This window comes from Hyperoodon ampullatus, assembly GCF_949752795.1.
Source record: "Hyperoodon ampullatus genome assembly, chromosome: 14".
Classification (NCBI taxonomy): domain Eukaryota; kingdom Metazoa; phylum Chordata; class Mammalia; order Artiodactyla; family Ziphiidae; genus Hyperoodon; species Hyperoodon ampullatus.
This window is the reverse complement of record NC_136927.1, coordinates 87,218,348-87,236,342: the sequence shown is the minus strand read 5'-3', so window position 1 is coordinate 87,236,342 and position 17,995 is coordinate 87,218,348. Positions and strand designations below refer to the sequence as shown.

General features: G+C 64.4%; 2 protein-coding genes across 2 annotated transcripts in view; one reads left to right on the top strand and one right to left on the bottom strand.

The window, feature by feature from the left end:
• Positions 1–9,204, top strand: part of LAMA5 (laminin subunit alpha 5) — a gene marked incomplete at its 5' end in the record, with an annotated part of 53,769 nt that extends 44,565 nt beyond the window's left edge. Inside the window, 28 exons of the mRNA XM_079719119.1 lie at positions 212–382; positions 558–754; positions 917–1,033; positions 1,149–1,303; positions 1,590–1,731; positions 1,830–1,932; positions 2,547–2,657; positions 3,483–3,662; positions 3,758–3,906; positions 3,986–4,156; positions 4,256–4,392; positions 4,478–4,631; positions 4,795–4,928; positions 5,002–5,359; positions 5,454–5,602; positions 5,697–5,829; positions 5,903–6,049; positions 6,154–6,284; positions 6,386–6,550; positions 6,637–6,775; positions 6,855–7,000; positions 7,083–7,275; positions 7,367–7,531; positions 7,639–7,801; positions 7,925–8,058; positions 8,132–8,225; positions 8,387–8,506; positions 8,666–9,204. Of these exons, the coding sequence (XP_079575245.1) occupies positions 212–382; positions 558–754; positions 917–1,033; positions 1,149–1,303; positions 1,590–1,731; positions 1,830–1,932; positions 2,547–2,657; positions 3,483–3,662; positions 3,758–3,906; positions 3,986–4,156; positions 4,256–4,392; positions 4,478–4,631; positions 4,795–4,928; positions 5,002–5,359; positions 5,454–5,602; positions 5,697–5,829; positions 5,903–6,049; positions 6,154–6,284; positions 6,386–6,550; positions 6,637–6,775; positions 6,855–7,000; positions 7,083–7,275; positions 7,367–7,531; positions 7,639–7,801; positions 7,925–8,058; positions 8,132–8,225; positions 8,387–8,506; positions 8,666–8,796 (4,289 nt within the window). The 3' untranslated portion in view covers positions 8,797–9,204. The remainder of the gene's footprint in view (positions 1–211; positions 383–557; positions 755–916; positions 1,034–1,148; positions 1,304–1,589; positions 1,732–1,829; positions 1,933–2,546; positions 2,658–3,482; positions 3,663–3,757; positions 3,907–3,985; positions 4,157–4,255; positions 4,393–4,477; positions 4,632–4,794; positions 4,929–5,001; positions 5,360–5,453; positions 5,603–5,696; positions 5,830–5,902; positions 6,050–6,153; positions 6,285–6,385; positions 6,551–6,636; positions 6,776–6,854; positions 7,001–7,082; positions 7,276–7,366; positions 7,532–7,638; positions 7,802–7,924; positions 8,059–8,131; positions 8,226–8,386; positions 8,507–8,665) is intronic.
• A 211-nt stretch (positions 9,205–9,415) lies between these two features.
• On the bottom strand, positions 9,416–15,398 carry ADRM1 (ADRM1 26S proteasome ubiquitin receptor). Its single transcript, XM_079720198.1, has 10 exons — positions 15,337–15,398; positions 14,370–14,583; positions 13,292–13,408; positions 11,867–11,990; positions 11,474–11,560; positions 10,814–10,895; positions 10,357–10,589; positions 10,110–10,267; positions 9,865–9,967; positions 9,416–9,646 (listed from the first exon to the last, which is right to left on the bottom strand). The coding sequence occupies exons 2-10, from the start codon at positions 14,580–14,582 to the stop codon at positions 9,540–9,542; spliced, it is 1,224 nt and encodes a 407-aa protein (XP_079576324.1). The 5' UTR covers position 14,583; positions 15,337–15,398; the 3' UTR covers positions 9,416–9,539.
• Between the last annotated feature and the right edge of the window lie 2,597 nt (positions 15,399–17,995).

Below are 17,995 nucleotides of genomic sequence, written 5' to 3'. Positions count from 1 at the left end.
TGATGGGGTGGTGTGCGAGAGGGCCGGGCAGGCGTGCAAGTCGCGGCCTGGAGCCAGGAGATCTGGGGGCCATCCAGGGCACGCCGGGTTACACGGGGGTTGTTCGAAGATGCTTGGCTGGGCGTTTCTGGCTCGGAAGCTAGTGGCAGAGGTGTGCCTGGGCAGCAGGCCAGCCCTGGGCCCTGACAGCCCGCTCCCCAAACCCACACAGAGCTCGAGTCCCAGACGGACCGCCTGTCACCAGCCAACGCCTCAGCCCTATCGGGTGAGCAGCTGCGCCGGACACTGGCCGAGGTGGAACGGCTGCTCCGGGAGATGCGGGCCCGTGACCTGGGGGTTCCGCGAGCAGCTGCTGAGGCCGAGCTGGGGGAGGCCCAGAGACGTGAGTGGTGTCAGCCCCGGCAGGGCAGAGACGGGAGGGGTGAGGACCCGGCTGGGGGCTCTGGGGCTGAGGTCAGCCTGGAGTGGCATCCCGTCAGCTTGGGAGGGTGGATGGGGACTGGCAGGCACTGGGAGTCACTGCCCAAGTGACCGTTCCTACACTGGGCCTTGGGCAGTGCTGGCCCGTGTGCAGGAGCAGCTGACCAGGCGCTGGGAGAGGAACCAGGCGCTGGTAGCACGCACCCGAGACCAGCTGGCCCAGCACGAGGCCGGACTCATGGACCTGCGGGAAGCCCTGAACAGGGCGGTGGGCACGACACGAGAGGCGGAGGAGCTCAACAGCCGCAACCAGGAGCAGCTGGAGGAAGCCCTGGTAGGAAGCCTGCCCCATAGCCCCCAGCCCTGCCCCCAGCCCTGCCCCTCCCCCTCCCTTCTCACCCTCATACTCATCAGCCGCTGCCCTGTCACCCCACCCCTTTATTTTCCTGCCTCATCCTTGTTCTGTCACCTCCTCCTCACTCCCCATCGTCTCCAGCAACGGAAACAGGAGCTGTTGCGGGACAACGCCACTCTGGGGGCCACTCTACAGGCCGCCAGAGACACCCTGGTCCGGCTCACTGAGCTTCTGCGCGGCATGGACCAGGCCAAGGAGGTGAATGCCACCCCCCCAAAGGGCTGCACGCTGGGCGGGGGCAGGCACTCCCAGATCAGGTGGGGGTGAGTAGGGGATGGGGACGAGGGTGCCCCCCAACTCACCCACCCCCCAGGAGTACGAGCACCTTGCTGCCAGCCTGGATGGGGCCCGGACGCCACTGCTCGAGAAGATGCGGGCCTTCTCCCCGGCGAGCAGCAAGGTGGACCTGGTGGAGGCCGCCGAGGCCCACGCGTGGCAGCTGGACCAGCTGGCGCTCAACCTTTCCAAGTACGGGGCCCAAAGAGGGTAACCGGGGTGGGTGCAGTCGGGGCCTGGAAGTGGTATAGCTGGTCTGGGAGGGCTCTTAGCAGGAGAGGCCGGTGTCCCTGCAGGGGCTGGGCAGAAGTCTGGGCCCAGGGTGGCAGGAAGAAGCAGGATAGGCACACAGGGCGGTGCAAGGCCGGGCGTCCAGAGCCGCGAGGCAGGCCATCCCAGCAGCCAGGCAGGCGGAGGCCCGCGAGGTGGGCGGACCCCCCCACCCACACCCTGGGATCCTCCCCGCTTCCCCTCACAGCATCATCCAGGGAGTCAACCAGGACCGCTTCATCCAGCGGGCCGTCGAGGCCGCCAATGCCTACAGCAGCATTCTGCAAGCCGTGCGGGCCGCCGAGGGTGCCGCCGGCCAGGCGCAGCAGCAGGCGGGCCGTACATGGGCGGTGAGGCCCTGACGCCCCCCACAGCCCCGGCGGGAGCCCCTGTTCCCTTGCAGCTCCACCGGGCAGCTGTGAACTGCGTCTTGTTTCTGTGTCTACAGGTGGTCGTGCAGCGGGGCCTGGCGCCCCGAGCCCGGAAGCTGCTGGCAGACAGCAGTGCCCTGGAGGAGGCTGTCCTTGGGGAGCAGCGGAGGCTGGGCCTCGGTGAGTGCCGGGTCCAGCTGGGTGTCCGGGCTCTGTGGGGACCCTCGCCTTCCGGCCATGTGGGTCGTCACCGTGTGGATCAGGGTCACGGCTGCCCTCTGTGGGAATTTTCCCCACTGCTCGGCAAGTGCATCCCTGGGAGCGCTGCGAAGGCCCACCACCCACCCTGGCTTCGTGACAGGCCCCCAGGACGTGGAAGGGCCTCGGGAAGGGGCCGTGGGGACTGGCTGATGGTTTTCCTGCTGTCTTGGCTGAGGGCCGTGTGCGTGCCAGGCCGTCGAGGAGGAGCAAGTGGGGAGCGGGGAGTGGGGTGCACCCTCGGCTGCTAGCACCTCAGGGCACTGGTGGCCATGAGCAACGGCTCAGCTTTTCTGAGCCTCCATTGTTTCACCTGTAAAATGGGAATAATTGCCTTGGCTGTGGGCCCAGGAGGCTGCCCCAAGACTTGGGTGCCAGTGCCACCCCCTCAGCCGAGGGCCCTTGTGCCAGATGTCTCCGTCTGACTGTGTGCGTGTGAGCCTTAATCCTCCCTGGTCAGGAGGGAGGACTGAAATGGGCTGCGCCTGCACCCTGGGGGCGGGGGCTCCTCGGGACTGAGGCTGCCTGCCCCGCAGCGTGGGCCACCCTCCAGGGCACCGGGACCCAGCTCCGCGACGCCCGGGCCAGGAAGGAACAGCTGGCAGCCCGACTCCAGGAGGTGCAGGCCATGCTGGCTATGGACACAGGTAGGGTGGGTCTCCTTCCTGCCCCCGCCCTCACTGCTTGTCCCCAGAGCTGAAGAGACACCTGCCCGGATAGACATCAGCCAGCCCGCCCAGTAGGCTCTGATGGTGGACATGTTCACACTTGCGCCGTCCGGGGCGGTGGCCGGGGCAGCTGAGGGGGGCCCCTGTGTGGGCAGCTCCAACCCTGGGGACCCTCCCCAGCCCTGGGGATCCGCTTCTGGTCGGAGACAGACGCCAAACGAACGTAGCCCCGGGCAGCAAGTGAAAACTGGAAGGGGCAGGGAGCGCGCAGAGACAGGTGGCACAGGGCAGGCGGGAGTGTGCGGCAGGGACTTGGGGCATCTGGCGGAGGTGGGGAGGGGGGAGGTGGAGGCAGCAGCAGAGGCCAGAGTGGCTGGAGCCGAGGGCTCGGGGACCGGGGGGCCGGGAGGGCTCAGGGCAGAGGAGGGATCCCTGCCGGCTCGAGAGTCGACCTTCCCCACAAGCCTGGGTTGGGGCAACGGGGACTCTGGGAAGTGGGGGAGGGCTCGGGAGAGATGGTGTTGGCGGGGGTGGGGGGGCCATGTGGGGGCCATGGGGAGGCGGGGCTGAGCCGACAGTGGGTGACCCAGCTGTGGCAAGAGAGGCTGGCACAGGAGGAGCCATCTGGGAGAGGACGGAGGGTGCGTTTCCACCGCCCTGAGGCTCTCACGAGATCGGGGGCGGGGGTGACATCCCTGTTGCTGGTCTTGTCAGGGGGGTCTTAGTGGTCTCCCCAGATGGGGATGAGGCCCCCTGATGGTCCTCGCTTGCCCCCCTGCTGAGCCTGCACACTGCCCGCCACAGACGAGACGAGCAAGAAGATAGCCCACGCCAAGGCTGTGGTCACTGAAGCCCAGGACACGGCCGCCCGCGTGCAGTCCCGGCTTCAAGACATGCAGAAAAACGTGGAGCGGTGGCAGGGCCAGTACAAGGGCCTGCAGAGCCAGGACCTGGGCCGGGTGGTGCTCGACGCAGGCCGCTCAGGTGGGCCCTGGCGTGCGGTGCCCTGACAGAGGGCGGGCTGGGGTGGGGAGGCCAGGGGCTCAGGGCTGCCTCCCCCGATCCACACCCCCATGCAGTGTCCACCCTGGAGAAGACGCTGCCACAGCTGCTGGCCAAGCTGAGCCTCCTGCAGAACCGTGGGACGCACAACGCCAGCCTGGCCCTGTCGGCCAGCATCGGCCGCGTGCGGGAGCTCATTGCCCAGGCCCGGGGTGCTGCCAATAAGGTGGGTGCGAGTGCCAGGGTCAGGTGGGCATCTGGGAGACCAGGAGGCAGACGCTGATGGGCTCTGCGCCCCGCCTCAGGTCAAGGTGCCCATGAAGTTCAACGGTAGCTCAGGGGTGCAGCTGCGCACCCCTCGGGACCTCGCCAGCCTCGCCTCTTACACCGCCCTCAAGTTCTACCTGCAGAGCCCAGAGCTGGCGCCCGGCCAGGTCGCTGGGGACCAGTTTGTGCTGTACATGGGCAGCCGCCAGGTAGCGGGCGGGCTCGGTGGGCTGGGTGGAGCCGGGCGCCAGGCCGGAGCGGGTGGCCCACGCCGGGTCCCTGTCCCTCTGAGTCTCCTGCCGCCGCAGGCCACCGGTGACTACATGGGTGTGGCTCTGCGTGGCCAGAAGGTGCACTGGGTGTACCGCCTCGGGGGAGCAGGCCCCACGTCCCTCAGCATCGACGAGGACATCGGGGAACAGTTCGCAGCCGTCAGCATTGACAGGTGGGAGGCCCGGCCCGCACGGTGCTCCCCCCACCGCCAGGCGTGGCCACGTGGCCACGCCTCCCTCTCTTACCTCTGCCCTCAGGACCCTCCAGTTTGGCCATATGTCTGTCACAGTGGAGAATCAGATGGTCCAAGAGACCAAGGGTGATACGGTGGCCCCTGGGGCCGAAGGGCTGCTCAGTGTGCAGCCTGATGACTTTGTCTTCTACGTGGGAGGCTACCCCGGCAACTTCACGGTGAGCCCGGTGTGGCCTGGGTGTGCGGCCACCCCGCCCTGCACCCCTGTCCCAGGAAGTCCTGCTCAGGGTCTGGCTTCGGTCTGTCGTGCTGTAGCCCGAGTTCCTCCCCTTGGGTCTGTCCTGGGCAGGGAGGCTCCCTGACCGTGCACTGTGCCCACAGCCCCCCGAACCCCTGCGCTTTCCCGGCTACCGGGGCTGCATCGAGCTGGACACGCTGAACGAAGAGGTGGTCAGTCTCTACAACTTCGAAAAGACCTTCCAGCTGGACACAGCTGTGGATAAGCCTTGTGCACGGTACGTGCGGCCTGAGCCCCCCTCACCGCGGCTCAGCCCGCCCTCGGCTGACCCTGCCCCCTCTGACCCGCAGCTCCAAGTCGACCGGGGACCCGTGGCTCACGGACGGCTCCTACCTGGACGGCTCCGGCTTCGCCCGCATCAGCATGGAGAGCCAGCTGAGCAACACCAAACGCTTCGACCAGGAGCTGCGGCTTGTGTCCTACAGCGGGATCCTCTTCTTCCTGCGGCACCAGGCACGTCCGCAGTCCCCACGGCCCGGCCCGCCGGCCCGCCCGGCCCACGCTGACCCTCCCCTCCCCCGCCAGGACCAGTTCCTGTGCCTGGCCGTGCGGGAAGGCAGCCTCGTGTTTCTCTACGACTTCGGCGCGGGCTTGAAGGAGGCCGACCCGCTGCAGCGCCCGCCGCCTCTGACCACGACCAGCAAGGCGGTAGGGCTGGGCTCGGGGAGGGCCCGGCGTGGGGAGGGGCAGGGCGGCCGCAGCTCTCGCCCTGAAGGTACCACCCCGTGATGGCGCTCCCCAGGTCCAGGTGTTCTTGCTGGGGGGCAGCCGGAAGCGCGTGCTGGTGCGCGTGGAGAGGACCACGGTGTTCAGCGTGGAGCAGGACAGCACGCTGGAGCTGGCCGACGCCTACTACCTGGGGGGCGTGCCACCCAGCCAGCTGCCCCCGAGGTGAGCACTGGCCCTGGGGCGGGGCGGGCGGGGCGGGCAGGGCCCGGGAGAGGCCACCCGTGACGCTCGCCCGTCCCGCGGACCGTCCCCGCAGCCTGCGGCGGCTCTTCCCCTCCGGAGGCTCGGTGCGCGGCTGCATCAAGGGCATCAAGGCTCTAGGCAAGTACGTGGATCTCAAGAGGCTGAACACGACGGGCATCAGCTCCGGCTGCACCGCCGACCTGCTGGTGAGCCCCCTCCCTCCCCCAGTTGCGCGCCCTCTCCGGCCGCCACGGGCCCTCATGGTCGCCCTGCCCACAGGTGGGACGGGCCATGACTTTCCACGGCCACGGCTATCTGCGCCTGGCGCTTCCCAGCAACGCCGTGCCCCTCACGGGCAACGTCTACTCCGGCTTCGGCTTCCGCAGCAGCCAGGACAGCGCTCTGCTCTTCCACCGGGAGTCCCCGGTGCGTCCGCCCCGCCACCTCTGGGGCAGCAGGGCGGGGCTGGTGGCCCGAGGGAGGGAGTCTGGGCCCCCGGCCTGGCCCGCTGACCCAGCCACTGTCCCCAGACCGGGCCATGCGAGGTGTCCCTGCAGCAGGGCCACGTGACCCTCCGGCTTGCAAGGACCGAGGTGAAAACGCGACGGGGCTTTGCCGACGGGGCCCCCCATTATGTCACCTTCTACAGCAACGCCACGGGGTGAGTCCGGCTTACCTGGCCTCTCCAAGGAGGGGGCGCCAGTAGAGCCGGGGGGCGGGGGGTGGGGGGCAGGGCGGGGGAAACACCGCTCTCCTTGCCAGGGTCTGGCTCTATGTGGACGACCAGCTTCAGGAGATGAGGCCCCACCGGGGGCCGCGGCCCCAGCCCCAGACTGAGGGGTCGAGGCAGCTCTTCCTGGGGGGCTTGCCCAAGTCCGACGCCCTCGGTAACTTCAGTGGCTGCATTAGCAACGTTTTCGTGCTGCGGTGAGCTGAGCGGGCCCTGGGAGGGCTGGCGACGACCCGCCGGCCCGGCCCAGCACTGACCCGCACGTACCCCCTGCCCTCCGCAGGCTCCTGGGGCCGCAGCGCGTGCTTGACCTGCAGCAGAACCTGGAGGGCATCAACGTGAGCTCAGGCTGCGTCCCGGCCCCTCGCACCCAGGCCCCAGAGCAGAGCCCGCGAGGACTGCGGGCCACGGTGTCCCGGAAGGTGGGGACATGGGGCTGGGGTAGGCAGAAGGTGGCCTCCATGCATTCCTGCATTCCCTCATCCCCATCCGACCCCCCAGGCCTCCCGCCGCAGCCGGCAGCCCGCCCAGGACGCTTCCTGCTCGCCACCCTGGCCCCGCAGGGCCATACGAGACGCCTACCAGTTTGGGGGTCCCCTGTCCAGTCACCTGGAGTTTGCACACGTCCCGCCCCCCACCCGTGACTGGTAAGGCCAGGGGCGGCGGTGGGGAGAGGGGGCTGCCGGGGGGAGGGGGCAGCCAAGGCTGATGACCCCGCCTGGCTTCCAGGTCGCAGCTGTCCATGCTCATCCGCCCGCACGCCCCCCGAGGGCTCTTGCTCCTCGCTGCCCCCCTGACGGCCAGCAGCCCTTCCCTAGCCCTCCTCCTGAGCCACGGACGCTTTGTCGCTCAGACGGAAGGCCCTGGGCCCCAGCTCCGAGTCCAGAGCCGCCAGCGTTCACGGACTGGCCGGTGGCATACAGTGAGGGGCTGGGGGGAGGGGACGCAGGGGCGGGGTAGGGCGGGGCGCTGGCCCTGGGGGCTCCCATCCTGATGTGTCTTCCCACTCCCAGGTGTCTGTGCGTTGGGAGAAGACTCGGATCCAGCTGGTGACGGACGGGGTCTGGGCCCAGAGCCGGGAGGGGACGGGCCGGCGGCACCAGGGGGAGGAAGGCCCCCGGCCACACACTATCTTTGTGGGGGGCCTCCCTGCTGGCGGCCACAGCCCACAGCTCCCGGTGAGAGCCGCCTCGCCCCAGTCTCCCACCCCTGCCCCGCTGGACACACTCCGCCCTCCTCGGCACCCCAGGCACCTGACCCAGCTCACCCCTCTGTGCCCACACAGGTGGCCATCAGCCGCTCCGGGTTCAGCGGTTGTGTGAAGAGACTGAGGTTGGACGGGCAGCTCCTGGGGGCTCCCACCCGGGTGGTGGGGGCCACACCCTGCTTCTCCGGTCCCGTGGAGAAGGGCCTGTTCTTTGCAGGCAGCGGGGGAGTCATCACTCTAGGTCTGTCCCCTGCTGGCGTCCCCCAGTCCCTTACTTGCCTGGGCTGGGGTGGGAGTGACGCCCAGAACAGGGCGGGGGGGCCTGGGGCTGAGGCCTTCCTCCTCTCACGGCCCCTCCCTGCAGACACCCTGGGGGCCACACTGCCTGACCTGGGCCTGGAGCTGGAGGTGCGGCCCCAGACAGCCACCGGCCTCGTCTTCCACTTGGGTCGGGGCCCGGCGCCCCCCTACCTGCAGCTGCGGGTGCTGGGGAGGCAGGTAAGCGGGTTGGGCCGCGGCCTCAGGGCGAGATCTGGGTTGGTAGGGCCCTCCTGACCCGCTGCCGCCCCAGGTCCTGCTGCGGGCAGACGACGGCGCAGGCGAGTTCTCCACGCTGGTGACGGTCCCCGAGGCACTGTGTGACGGGCAGTGGCACCGCCTAGCAGGTGAGCTGGGCCCTCCTGACCCACCCCCGCTGGGGGCGGCTGCAGACCCCTGGGGCAGGGGGGTGGGCAGGGACTCAAAAGAGCAAAGGGGCAAAGGGCCCCTGGCCCTGTGGCTGGTGAGGGGCCCCCCGGCCCGGCCACAAGGAACCTGTGCCCGGCAGTGACCAAAGGCGGGAACAGGCTCCGGCTGGAGGTGGACCTGCAGAGCAACCACACCCTGGGCCCCGCGCTGGCCGCCTCGGCTGACGCCCCAGTGTCACTGTACCTCGGGGGCCTGCCTGGTGAGTGTGGCCTTGGCCTGGGGGCAGAGGGAGGGAGGGAGGCTGCCCCTGGGGACCAGGCACTGGGGTCACCCTGCTTTCCACCCCGGCGGGGAGACCAAGGCCTGGTGGGATGCCGGCCTCTGCTCCGACCCGTCTCCTTCCCTCCCCCACCCCCAGAACCCTGGACGCGGCCTCCCGCCTATCGCGGCTGCATGCGGAACCTGGTGGTGAACCAGGCCCTGGTCTCCTGGCCTCACGCTGCGGGCGTGCAGGGGGCAGTGGGGGCCGGCGGCTGCCCAGCCACGTAGCACAGCTGCCCCTCTGGGACCCCAGCCACCAGCTCCAGCAGCCAGGAGAGAGGGTCTTCAGAGCCCCAGGCAGGCCGCCCCATCGGGCAGGGTCCTGCCCCCTGGAACCCCCAGAACCTCCACACAACCCGCTGACAACACCGCCCTCGGGCGATTGTTTAGATGACGTTTGTGTACATTTGTTTATGTAGGCTCCAGATTCTCCGGCTGATGAGTCTTATTTCTGGGAATGGTTTAAGTTATGTCTGACTTTCTAAGGGAAAGGGTAAAACACTGCAAAATGGGGGTTTTATACTTTTTATCTTTCAGTTTAATTATGAAATTCCCCTTCCACCAGTTTTTGATGGGAGATCTCTAAGTCATTCATCCCTGCTTCTTGAAACAAAAATTAAAGTCACTTCTGTGTAACCGAGTGTCGACTTTAAATGGAGAAAAAGAAAAGCAGTCCAGTGGGTCTGGAGGTCCGCGGTGAGCACAGCGCTCACGTGGGGAGCCCCTCAAAGTCCGTCAGAACCAGGGCCTGGAGGGGCTTCCCGCACCAGCTCCCGGCGGGCTGATGATAGGGGGACGGACGGACGGGGCCATCGCAACCCACCCCGGGCACGCAGACAAACCAGAGTTGGCAGATAAAAGAAAAGACTTTTATTGATAGCAAGTTGGGACAGAGGTGAGAGGGGTGCGCTCACACACGCCACTGCTGAGGTCGCACGGCCGGGAGGCCAGCCCTCTTGACAGCAGGCAACTCAATCCAAGCTCATGTCCTCCTCCTCGTCCTTCTTGTCCTGCCCGCCCCCCTCCTGCTGCTCGGGGCTGGCACTGCTCTGCATGGCTTTGGCAAATGCTTCCACATCTAAAACGAATTTAAAAGCACGAGGTGACCTTTCTAGGCCCTGGCTTGGCCCTGCTGACCAGGGGGCTGGGAGGTGAGAATCAGTTGGAGGCCAGGGCCATCGGAACAAGCCAGCCCCGTGCTCCACAAACAAACAGGGGAGGCCTTTCCCTTCAAACGCAAGGAGAAAACCACCTCTGCCTCAACTGAGGCAGAGAGGCGGAGGGACAAGTACTTACCGCCCTTGTTGGCGGCCTCCACGGCCTCTGCAGGCAGCCCAAACTGGCACATGAGGGGGCCCAGCTGCCCCGAGGCCAAGGCCGCGCTGAACATGCCCAGGGCCTGCAAGGAAGAGCCAGGCACCTGAGTCCATGCAGAGAACTGGGGGAGGCGCAGGGGCGCTCAGCGCTGGCGGGGGCCGTGCTGCAGTGGACAGTGTCCCCCACTCCGAGCGCACAGCGGGGCACCCGGGCCACGCGCCTACCTGCTGGAACTGGGGCGAGGTCAGCGTGTTCTGGATCTCCTCCGCGGTCTGCGGCAGCGACTCCCCGGACGGCAGGTAGGGCAGCAGGCGCTCCTGGACATCCGCGTTGGCAAGGATGGGGGCCATGATCTCGGGCGTCAGCACGCTGGCCAGGTCCACTGGGGCACAAGCAGGCAGCCATCAGCGGGCGGGTGGGGGGCAGCGGGCACCTTCACCCCCCAGCCTGGGGCCGAGGAGCACGTGTTACCTTGCTGGCTGCCTCCTGGCCCGGCCGGCACGTTCATAGTGGCTAGAATGCTCTGAAGGTCACTCAGCTGGATGGGCTGGGTCGGGCTGGCTGCTGTGCTGGCTCCATTGCCTGGACTGGGCGCGGGGCTCGGGCTGCTCACCGAGGCAGCTGCTGGAGCGGACGGGGCTGGGGTGGCGCGCGTGGAAGGGGCGGTGGAGGACGGGGTGACCGCTGCCGACGGGCTCCGGGAGCTGGCAAGAGCGAGGCCGGCGCTGCAGTGGCTACGCGCCCACCAGGCGCCAAACACATCGGTCCTGCCCCCGTGCTCGTGCTGCCGGGGCCCCGGAAGAGCCGGAACCACGAAAAGGGACGGACCCAACCCCCCAGACACCTATTTTGCCCTTCGGCACCTCCTACGTCCGGCCCCCGTGGAGGAGGGGACTCGGCCACGCCAGATGCGCGCCGTGAAGCTCACCTGGAGGAGGAGCTGCTCGCGGGAGGCCCTCCGCTCCCCAGCAGGCTGGCCAGGCCCGGCCCCGTCAGCGCCCCCAGGCCACCTACCAGGAGCAAGGAGACCAGCTCACACATAGTGCCCAGCCCGAGGGCTGCCCGCCCCCGCCCAGGAGCAGAAAGGGCAAGCAGGGGAAGGTGGTGACCACAGCGGGCCTGCGGGGGCCCAGGAGCAGCGACTACTCAGGTGTGTCCTGGCAGCTGGACCTGCTAAATCAGATCCCTTCCCCATCCCGTGACCCTACTAATGCACCTGGGTTCAAGGGAACATGGAGTTCAAATCCCGTACAAAGTAACCAGCGTTTCCGAAGTGTCCCAGAAACAACACGAGCCCGACAGGAGCTGGCAGCAGGCAGGCCAGCCCAGGAGACCAGGGGCCCCGAGCACGCCTTCTCAGGCCCGGCACCTCAGCCAGCCGTGCTCCCCCGACGTGTGGAACTGGGTCTTCCCTGGGGGCCCTGGAAGGCCTTGCCCACCCAGCTCCCAGGTCAAACCCTACGTCAAACCAGCCCCCTCCCCAGGGAGGCCAGGGCACAGAACATTGACAGGTGTCGCTCAGAGCCAATGAGAAACTGCAAGTGGTTCAACTCCGAACAAAGGCTCCGGCGGGCCCACGGCACCTTACCCAGTCCTCCGAGGCCGGCGGGGCCGATGAGCTGCATGAGCTGGCTGTGGCTCATGTTCCCCAGCAGGCTCTGCAGGCCGCCCTCACCTGGAAGACAGGAGGCGCTCAGCCCGGGCCTCCAGCTGTGCGCATGCGCGCCCGGTCCCGGGGCCGGCCCCCATCTCGGCTGCCCCGAGCTGTGGGGCGAGTGTCTCCCGACACGAGCCAGCGCAGTAGGGCTCGTACACCGCCTCGCCACGTGGAGATGGGAGCGTCGAGGGGGAACTGCCGACAGGAGCGTCTAACCTGGACACCTCTACTTCCATTTAAAAACCACCGGCCCGCGCCACCAGGGATCCACGTCGGCGGAAACCTACTCTGACCTCACCGCACATCCGGGGAGGTGACCATTACCGCCCAGCGCAGACAGCTCGTGGCCTCCGCTCCCACTCGCCCCCAGGGCTCCGGGCATCGGCGGGTTGTTCAGATACTCGTTGACCTTCCGGCAGTGCTCCTCGTCCTGGTCCGTCTTGGGCTCCTGCGGGGAGCAGCCCGCCCATCAACAACCGTTCTGACAAGGGGCCTGAGGCCCGGAGAGGTGGCCGCCTGTCCGCGGTCACAGCAAAGAGAGGCCCCGGCAGGGTGCACGGGGACAGCAGCCCGATGTGCCCGCTGGGGCTGTGCTAACACCCATTTTACAGGCGGGGAGACTAAAGCACGAGGAGCGCTCAGCACACGGCAACGCCCTGACCCTCCAGACACGGTTCTTTCCGCGACGGTCTAAAACCGCAAATCCTTCAGCACGTGTACTGCCGTGAAATAACCCTGCTACCACACCACTGTCCACTGACCAGCCAGTGGCCCTCCAGGGTTAGCTGGGCACTGACTATGAGCACTTGGGTGTGGGCGGGGGGCATCAGGCAGCAACACCCTGTGGGCACCCCCAGAACTGTGAGACAAAGCACCCACGACTCATTTATCCAAGAGTCACTGAGTGTGTGTGCAGTGGGCCTGCAGGGTCACGGGGTGGGGGCCAGTGGGAGGCACACAAGACACAGCCCTAACCTCAGAGCAGAAAATGCAGTGGGTGGTGTGAGTCTGACAACTTTTTTGGCGAAACTGTGGAGAAACAAGCTCTACACCAGCGACTGGCAAACCACGACCCCATCTGTGTTTGCAAATAAAGTTTTACTGGAACACGGCTGTGCCCATCATTTACTTCCTGTCCACGGCCACTGTCACACTACTTCAGCAGGTGCAACACAGACCATCCAGCCCACAAAGAGGAAAAACTTTCCTGCCCTGTTCTAGAAGGTGCTGGGGGGAGGGCAGCGGTACGACCTCCGTCAAAACGACAAACGCAGGTGCATTCCCGCTGCACGAGCAAGTCCACTTCCAGTGGGTACGAGGACCGCCCGGTGCACTGCCACCGAGACCCACACAGCACACCACGGGAGAAGAGGCATGACAAGGGACACCACACAGGCTCACCCCTGCTTTTGGTCCAGGCTGCTCATGACCCTGGGTCGGGGGGCCACTGGGAGACGAGCAAACCACAGGCAGAGACAGGACCCGGCCTGGAAGTCACTCCTGTCGGTCAGCCAGGGAATTCCATCCTCGAAAGGGCACCCAAAGCCCAGCTACAAGTGTCTGGACTCTGGCGGAGCCTGTCCCCAATGCCCCCCACCACAAGGCGATACACTGGAATCCTTAGGTTCCATGGCAAGCATGGTCAGCACCAGCTGGTCTGTGAAAGCGAATTCTACCATCCAGCGAACAAGCTTCTAACCTAATTTTATGATAGGGAGAAAAGACAAAATGCAAACAAAACCTACATACCTGCATCCAAAAGAAGAGCCGTTTGGACCCCGCCTTAAACTTGAGCACGTAGACCCTCCCGCTGGGGCACTGAGGCACGCGCTTGAACTCACAGTCGTCAGGGAAGATGATCAAATCCTACAGAGGGTAGAAGACAGCAGAGTCAGCTCCACGAAAACAGCACTGCGGAGCCCCAGAACCTCCAGGAAAACAGGCTGGACCCTGTGCCTAAGTGAGTGCCGGTGGGGGGAGAGGACACGGGACACGGACGCCAACAAGTCGCCACGCCCGTCACCAGCAGGGTCTCCGCAGGGCAGACAAACGAGGGTCTGAGGCACCGCACGAAGGTCGTGAGGGCCAGGAGGGGGGCTCGGTGCTGAGCAGGGAAGGAGCGCTTCCGGCGCCTGAAGGATTTGTAACAGAGGCGTTTTGGGAGCAACATTCCAAGATGAATTAAAAAGTCAACTCTGGGGCTTCCCTGGTGGCGCAGTGGTTGGGAGTCCGCCTGCCGATGCAGGGGATACGGGTTCGTGCCCCGGTCTGGGAAGATCCCACATGCCGCGGAGCGGCTGGGCCCGTGGGCCGTGGCCGCTGAGCCTGCGCGTCCGGAGCCTGTGCTCTGCAGCGGGAGTGGCCACAGCGGTGAGAGGCCCGCGTACCGCAAAAAAAAAAAAAAAAAAAAAAAAAAAAAAAAAAAAGTCAACTCTGACCGGCTCTCGAACCTAACGAAAAACGATTTAGTCTGAAGAACAAAGCACACTAAATAAGATGACTGCTAGAGAAAGCTTTCGGGAGGGCTGTGATAAAGGTCAGGATTTTTACATGGTTTCTCCAATTCTAGGCACCTAATCTTCAGTTTTAAACATACGTACGCGGACGGGAGAAATCTATATAATCATTGAGACTAGGAAGCCCCACAGGCAAAAGAAAACAGCTGATGAGGGCACTAAACTAGTGGATCCACGCTTCCCACCAACACACTCCAAACTGTGAAACAGCTGCTCTGTGCCCAGAGCACGGTGCCCTCCTGTAAAAACCACGCTGTCCTGACGACTAGACGGGAGTCCTTAGGATGAGGTTCAGGCTCCCAGACACTTACGTCTTCCACGTTCCCCGATGTCCTGTCTTTCCAGCAAAAGTGAATGAGGGAGTCATCCGTCTGCTGAATGTACACAAGCCCTTTCCGTTTATCTGGGGTGACAGTAGTTCCTTTCAATGACATTTTTCCGGCCCGAAACTCCACCAAATACTTGTTGGAGGACCCGCGGGAGCCTGGCACCAGGCTTGGAAACAGAGCGCCTGAAGTCGTCATCCTGAAAGAGGGACCAGCATGCAGAGCCGGTCACTACCGTGGTCTTCCTAACTACGGTCAATACCGTAGCACCTCCAGACGCTACGCGGGAACTGGAACGGGCTCCCCTGCTGGGAGCAAGGGGACAGGCCTCAGCCGCCCAACAGCTGCTGCCGAACTCCTCCTGGGGTGGACCGACCCCACGGTACCTGAGCCCGTGGAGCCAGGTCCCCAGCTTCTTGTGGTTCTCAAACAACGAAATTTACCTCTGCATCTAGACCCCATCACAGCGGGAGACCCTCGCCAACGCCACCTTCCGTACTTTTTAAATAAACTGTCCTTTAACCTGCGGCTCCGAAAGATTTAAAACCTCGAGCTGGGCAGGCACACCGCTACCACACTGAATGGGAGACCACACTTGGGCCTAAACCTAGTTTCCATCGGACACACCGCCGGTAAACTGCAGCGCGGCCGGCTCGCTCCCTTCGGAGAGAAAACCCGAGCACCTGGGGAAACGCAGGCCCGCGGCCGGCCGACCCGCTCCCACCCGCAGGCCCCACCGCCCGATGCCCTCGGCTACGGCCGCGGCAGGCCCGGGGCGGTGGCCGAGCTGCCCGAGAGTCAGGCCCCGAGAACACCCGCCCGCGCTCGGCCCCCAACCGGCCCCCAGCCTCTCCAGCCCCCGCCGACCCGGCGCCCGCCCGGGGGCCTCAGAAGGCACAGGCCCCGCCCCTGGCCGCCTCCGTAACCGTCCCCGCCCCCGGCGACCCCGCACCTGGGCCGCGCCGAGACTCAGCAGAGAGGCGCCGTCAGGGCTCGCTCTTCCTCCTCGGCGCCTGCCGGGCCCCGCCGGAAGCCCCCGCTTGCCCCGCCCCACTTACCTCTCTCGCCGCCGATTGGGCCCCGTCAGGTGAGGGACGGGCGCTGTCCCGCGGGCGATTGGCGAGGGCGGCCGCCCATCGCGCCGCCAGGCCCGCCCCCGTGCCGGCGGCTCTCTTCCGGCGGAAGCGCGGCCCGGCAGCGTGCGGGCCAGAGCGGCCTCTATTGTTGCTGTGTCATAGGGGCGCGGCGGCGGCCCCTAGCGGCGGCGCCGGGAACGGCGAGGCGGGCGCGGGCCGAGCGGTGGGCATTGGACCCGGAACCCCCGGACCGTGGGGCTGGCCGAGCGGGGACACCTGCGGGGAGCGGGGCGGGGTCTCTCAGGTTCGCGTCCCGGGGGGAAGGTGACCGACTGCAGCCCCGGACGCTGGCGCGTGGGCCCAGCGCCCTCCAGACGAGCGGTGGTCTCGTGGGGGCGCGTGCGGCGCACAACGCGGGGTTTAGGCAGTGGTCCGGCCCCGCGCCCCCAGACCCCGCTCAGTAACTGCCACCCATCCTCCCCGGGCCCTGGGGGTCCCCCAGACCCCCTATCGTCCCCTGGGCCCTGGGGGGTCCCCCAGCCCTCCCCCACAGTAGTGATGACATTACTGCCCTCCATCCTCCCCAGACCCACCTATAACAGCAGCGTCGCGGCTGCCCGCTCATCCCCTGTCTGATGTGTGCAGTCAGAACAGAGTGAAGGCAGCTGCCCTCCACAAACCTGGACTAGATAAATGTGAGGCACTGCCCTCCCACTGCTTTTGTTTTCCCCATCATTTACACCTCTGTACATTTCTGCAGAGCAGAACACACACATCTGGAGCAATGTGCCCTCCCAGCCCCACACTGACAGTGACATGTGACTCCCTGCTCCAGGCATGCTTGGTTTACTATCAATCTGTGTGTATGTAAAATTTGTTTTTAAGCTTTTTATGAAAGGTATGAAAGTGAAAAGTATTCTTTTATGCAACATTGTTTTTTTATTCATGTTGACACATGTAGCTCTAACCCATCCGTTTTAACTCCTGTATAATATTCTGATGGATGGAATACCACAAGTTCTGTATCCATTGTTTTATGATCTAAAGATTCACTAATTTTTTTTTGTTACAGAAAATCGAGCTGTTTTTCATTTAAAAATATTATTTGTGTTAATAAGAAATGCGTTTGTTATTTTTAAATTAGTTAATATTTATTTTTAAATGTATAATGTGGTAAATATCCATAGATAAAACTCACATAACACAAAAGTTCTGTGGGGTTCTTGATAATTTTTGAGAATCTAGAGGATTCCAGAGACCAAAGCGGTGGGAACGGCAAGCCTGAAGCCATTCTGTGACCTGTGACCGCGGTCGCCACCCCCGCAGCAATACTGTCCTGGGCCTTGTGAAACCAGGCAAGAGAACAGTAAGAAAACCAATCTGGCTTCCCTGAGAAGGGGCCAGCAGGCAGGTGTCACTTGTCCAAAGTCTTGAAAAGTTAAAAAGCTGCCACCAGAGGCCACACGGAAGCCAACCTTCCAGAACCTGGAGATGGTGCTTCCCTTCCAGGCAGTGACCTCAGAGGGGCCCCTAATGCACATTTCCTCTCCCCGAGCCAAGGGAGCCTGTGCCCTGGGAGGGCTCAAAAAACACAGCTTTATACACTTTCACTAGTTTCCGTGAAAAATCTACAGTAAGGAAACAAGCTACAGGTAGACGGGCATCGTGGAGGCCAGTCCGAGCGCCCACCCCAGCGTGGGCTCTGTGAACCCAGCCCGTCTCCCTGAGCCTCAGTGCCTCCCTCAGGTGAAAGGCAGGGGGTGCAGCGACTGTGGGCACAGGGGTGGCAACAAGGAAGCTGGCAAGGACGTGCCCAAACGTCTCACAAGGAGGGTGTCCAGATGCCTGATGTGCAGGAAAGGGTGGTGGACGGCAGGATTCATAAGGAAAACGCAAATTAAAACACACCTATTAGGGCTTCCCTGGTGGCGCAGTGGTTGAGAGTCCGCCTGCCGATGCAGGGGACACGGGTTCATGCCCCGGTCCGGGAAGATCCCACATGCCGTGGAGCGGCTGGGCCCGTGAGCCATGGCTGCTGAGCCTGTGCGTCCGGAGCCTGCGCGTCCGGAGCCTGTGCTCCACAACGGGAGAGGCCACAAAAGTGAGGGGCCCGTGTACTGAAAAAAAAATTTTTTAAACAAAAAAACCCCACACCTATTAGAATGGCTAAAAAAAAAAGAAAACAAAGAAAAGAAAATTGACAATACTAAGTGCTGTGGAGTCTTTGGTGTTGGAAATACAAAATGGCACACAGCCACTTGAGAAAACAGTTTGGCAGGTGCTTTTGTTGTTGTTTTCTTTTTCTTTAACAATAGATTTTCTTTTTTAGAGCAATTTTAGGTTCACACCAAAACTGAGCAGAAAGTAGTGTTCCCACACAACCCCACAGGCTTCCTCACCATCCACATCCCGCCATCCGCATCCCCACCAGAGCGGTGTGTTTGCTACAATCCATGCTCCTACGTGGACACATCATGTCCCCAGGGGTCCAGAGTTTACATCAGGGTTCATGCTTTGTCTTGAATCCACGGTTCA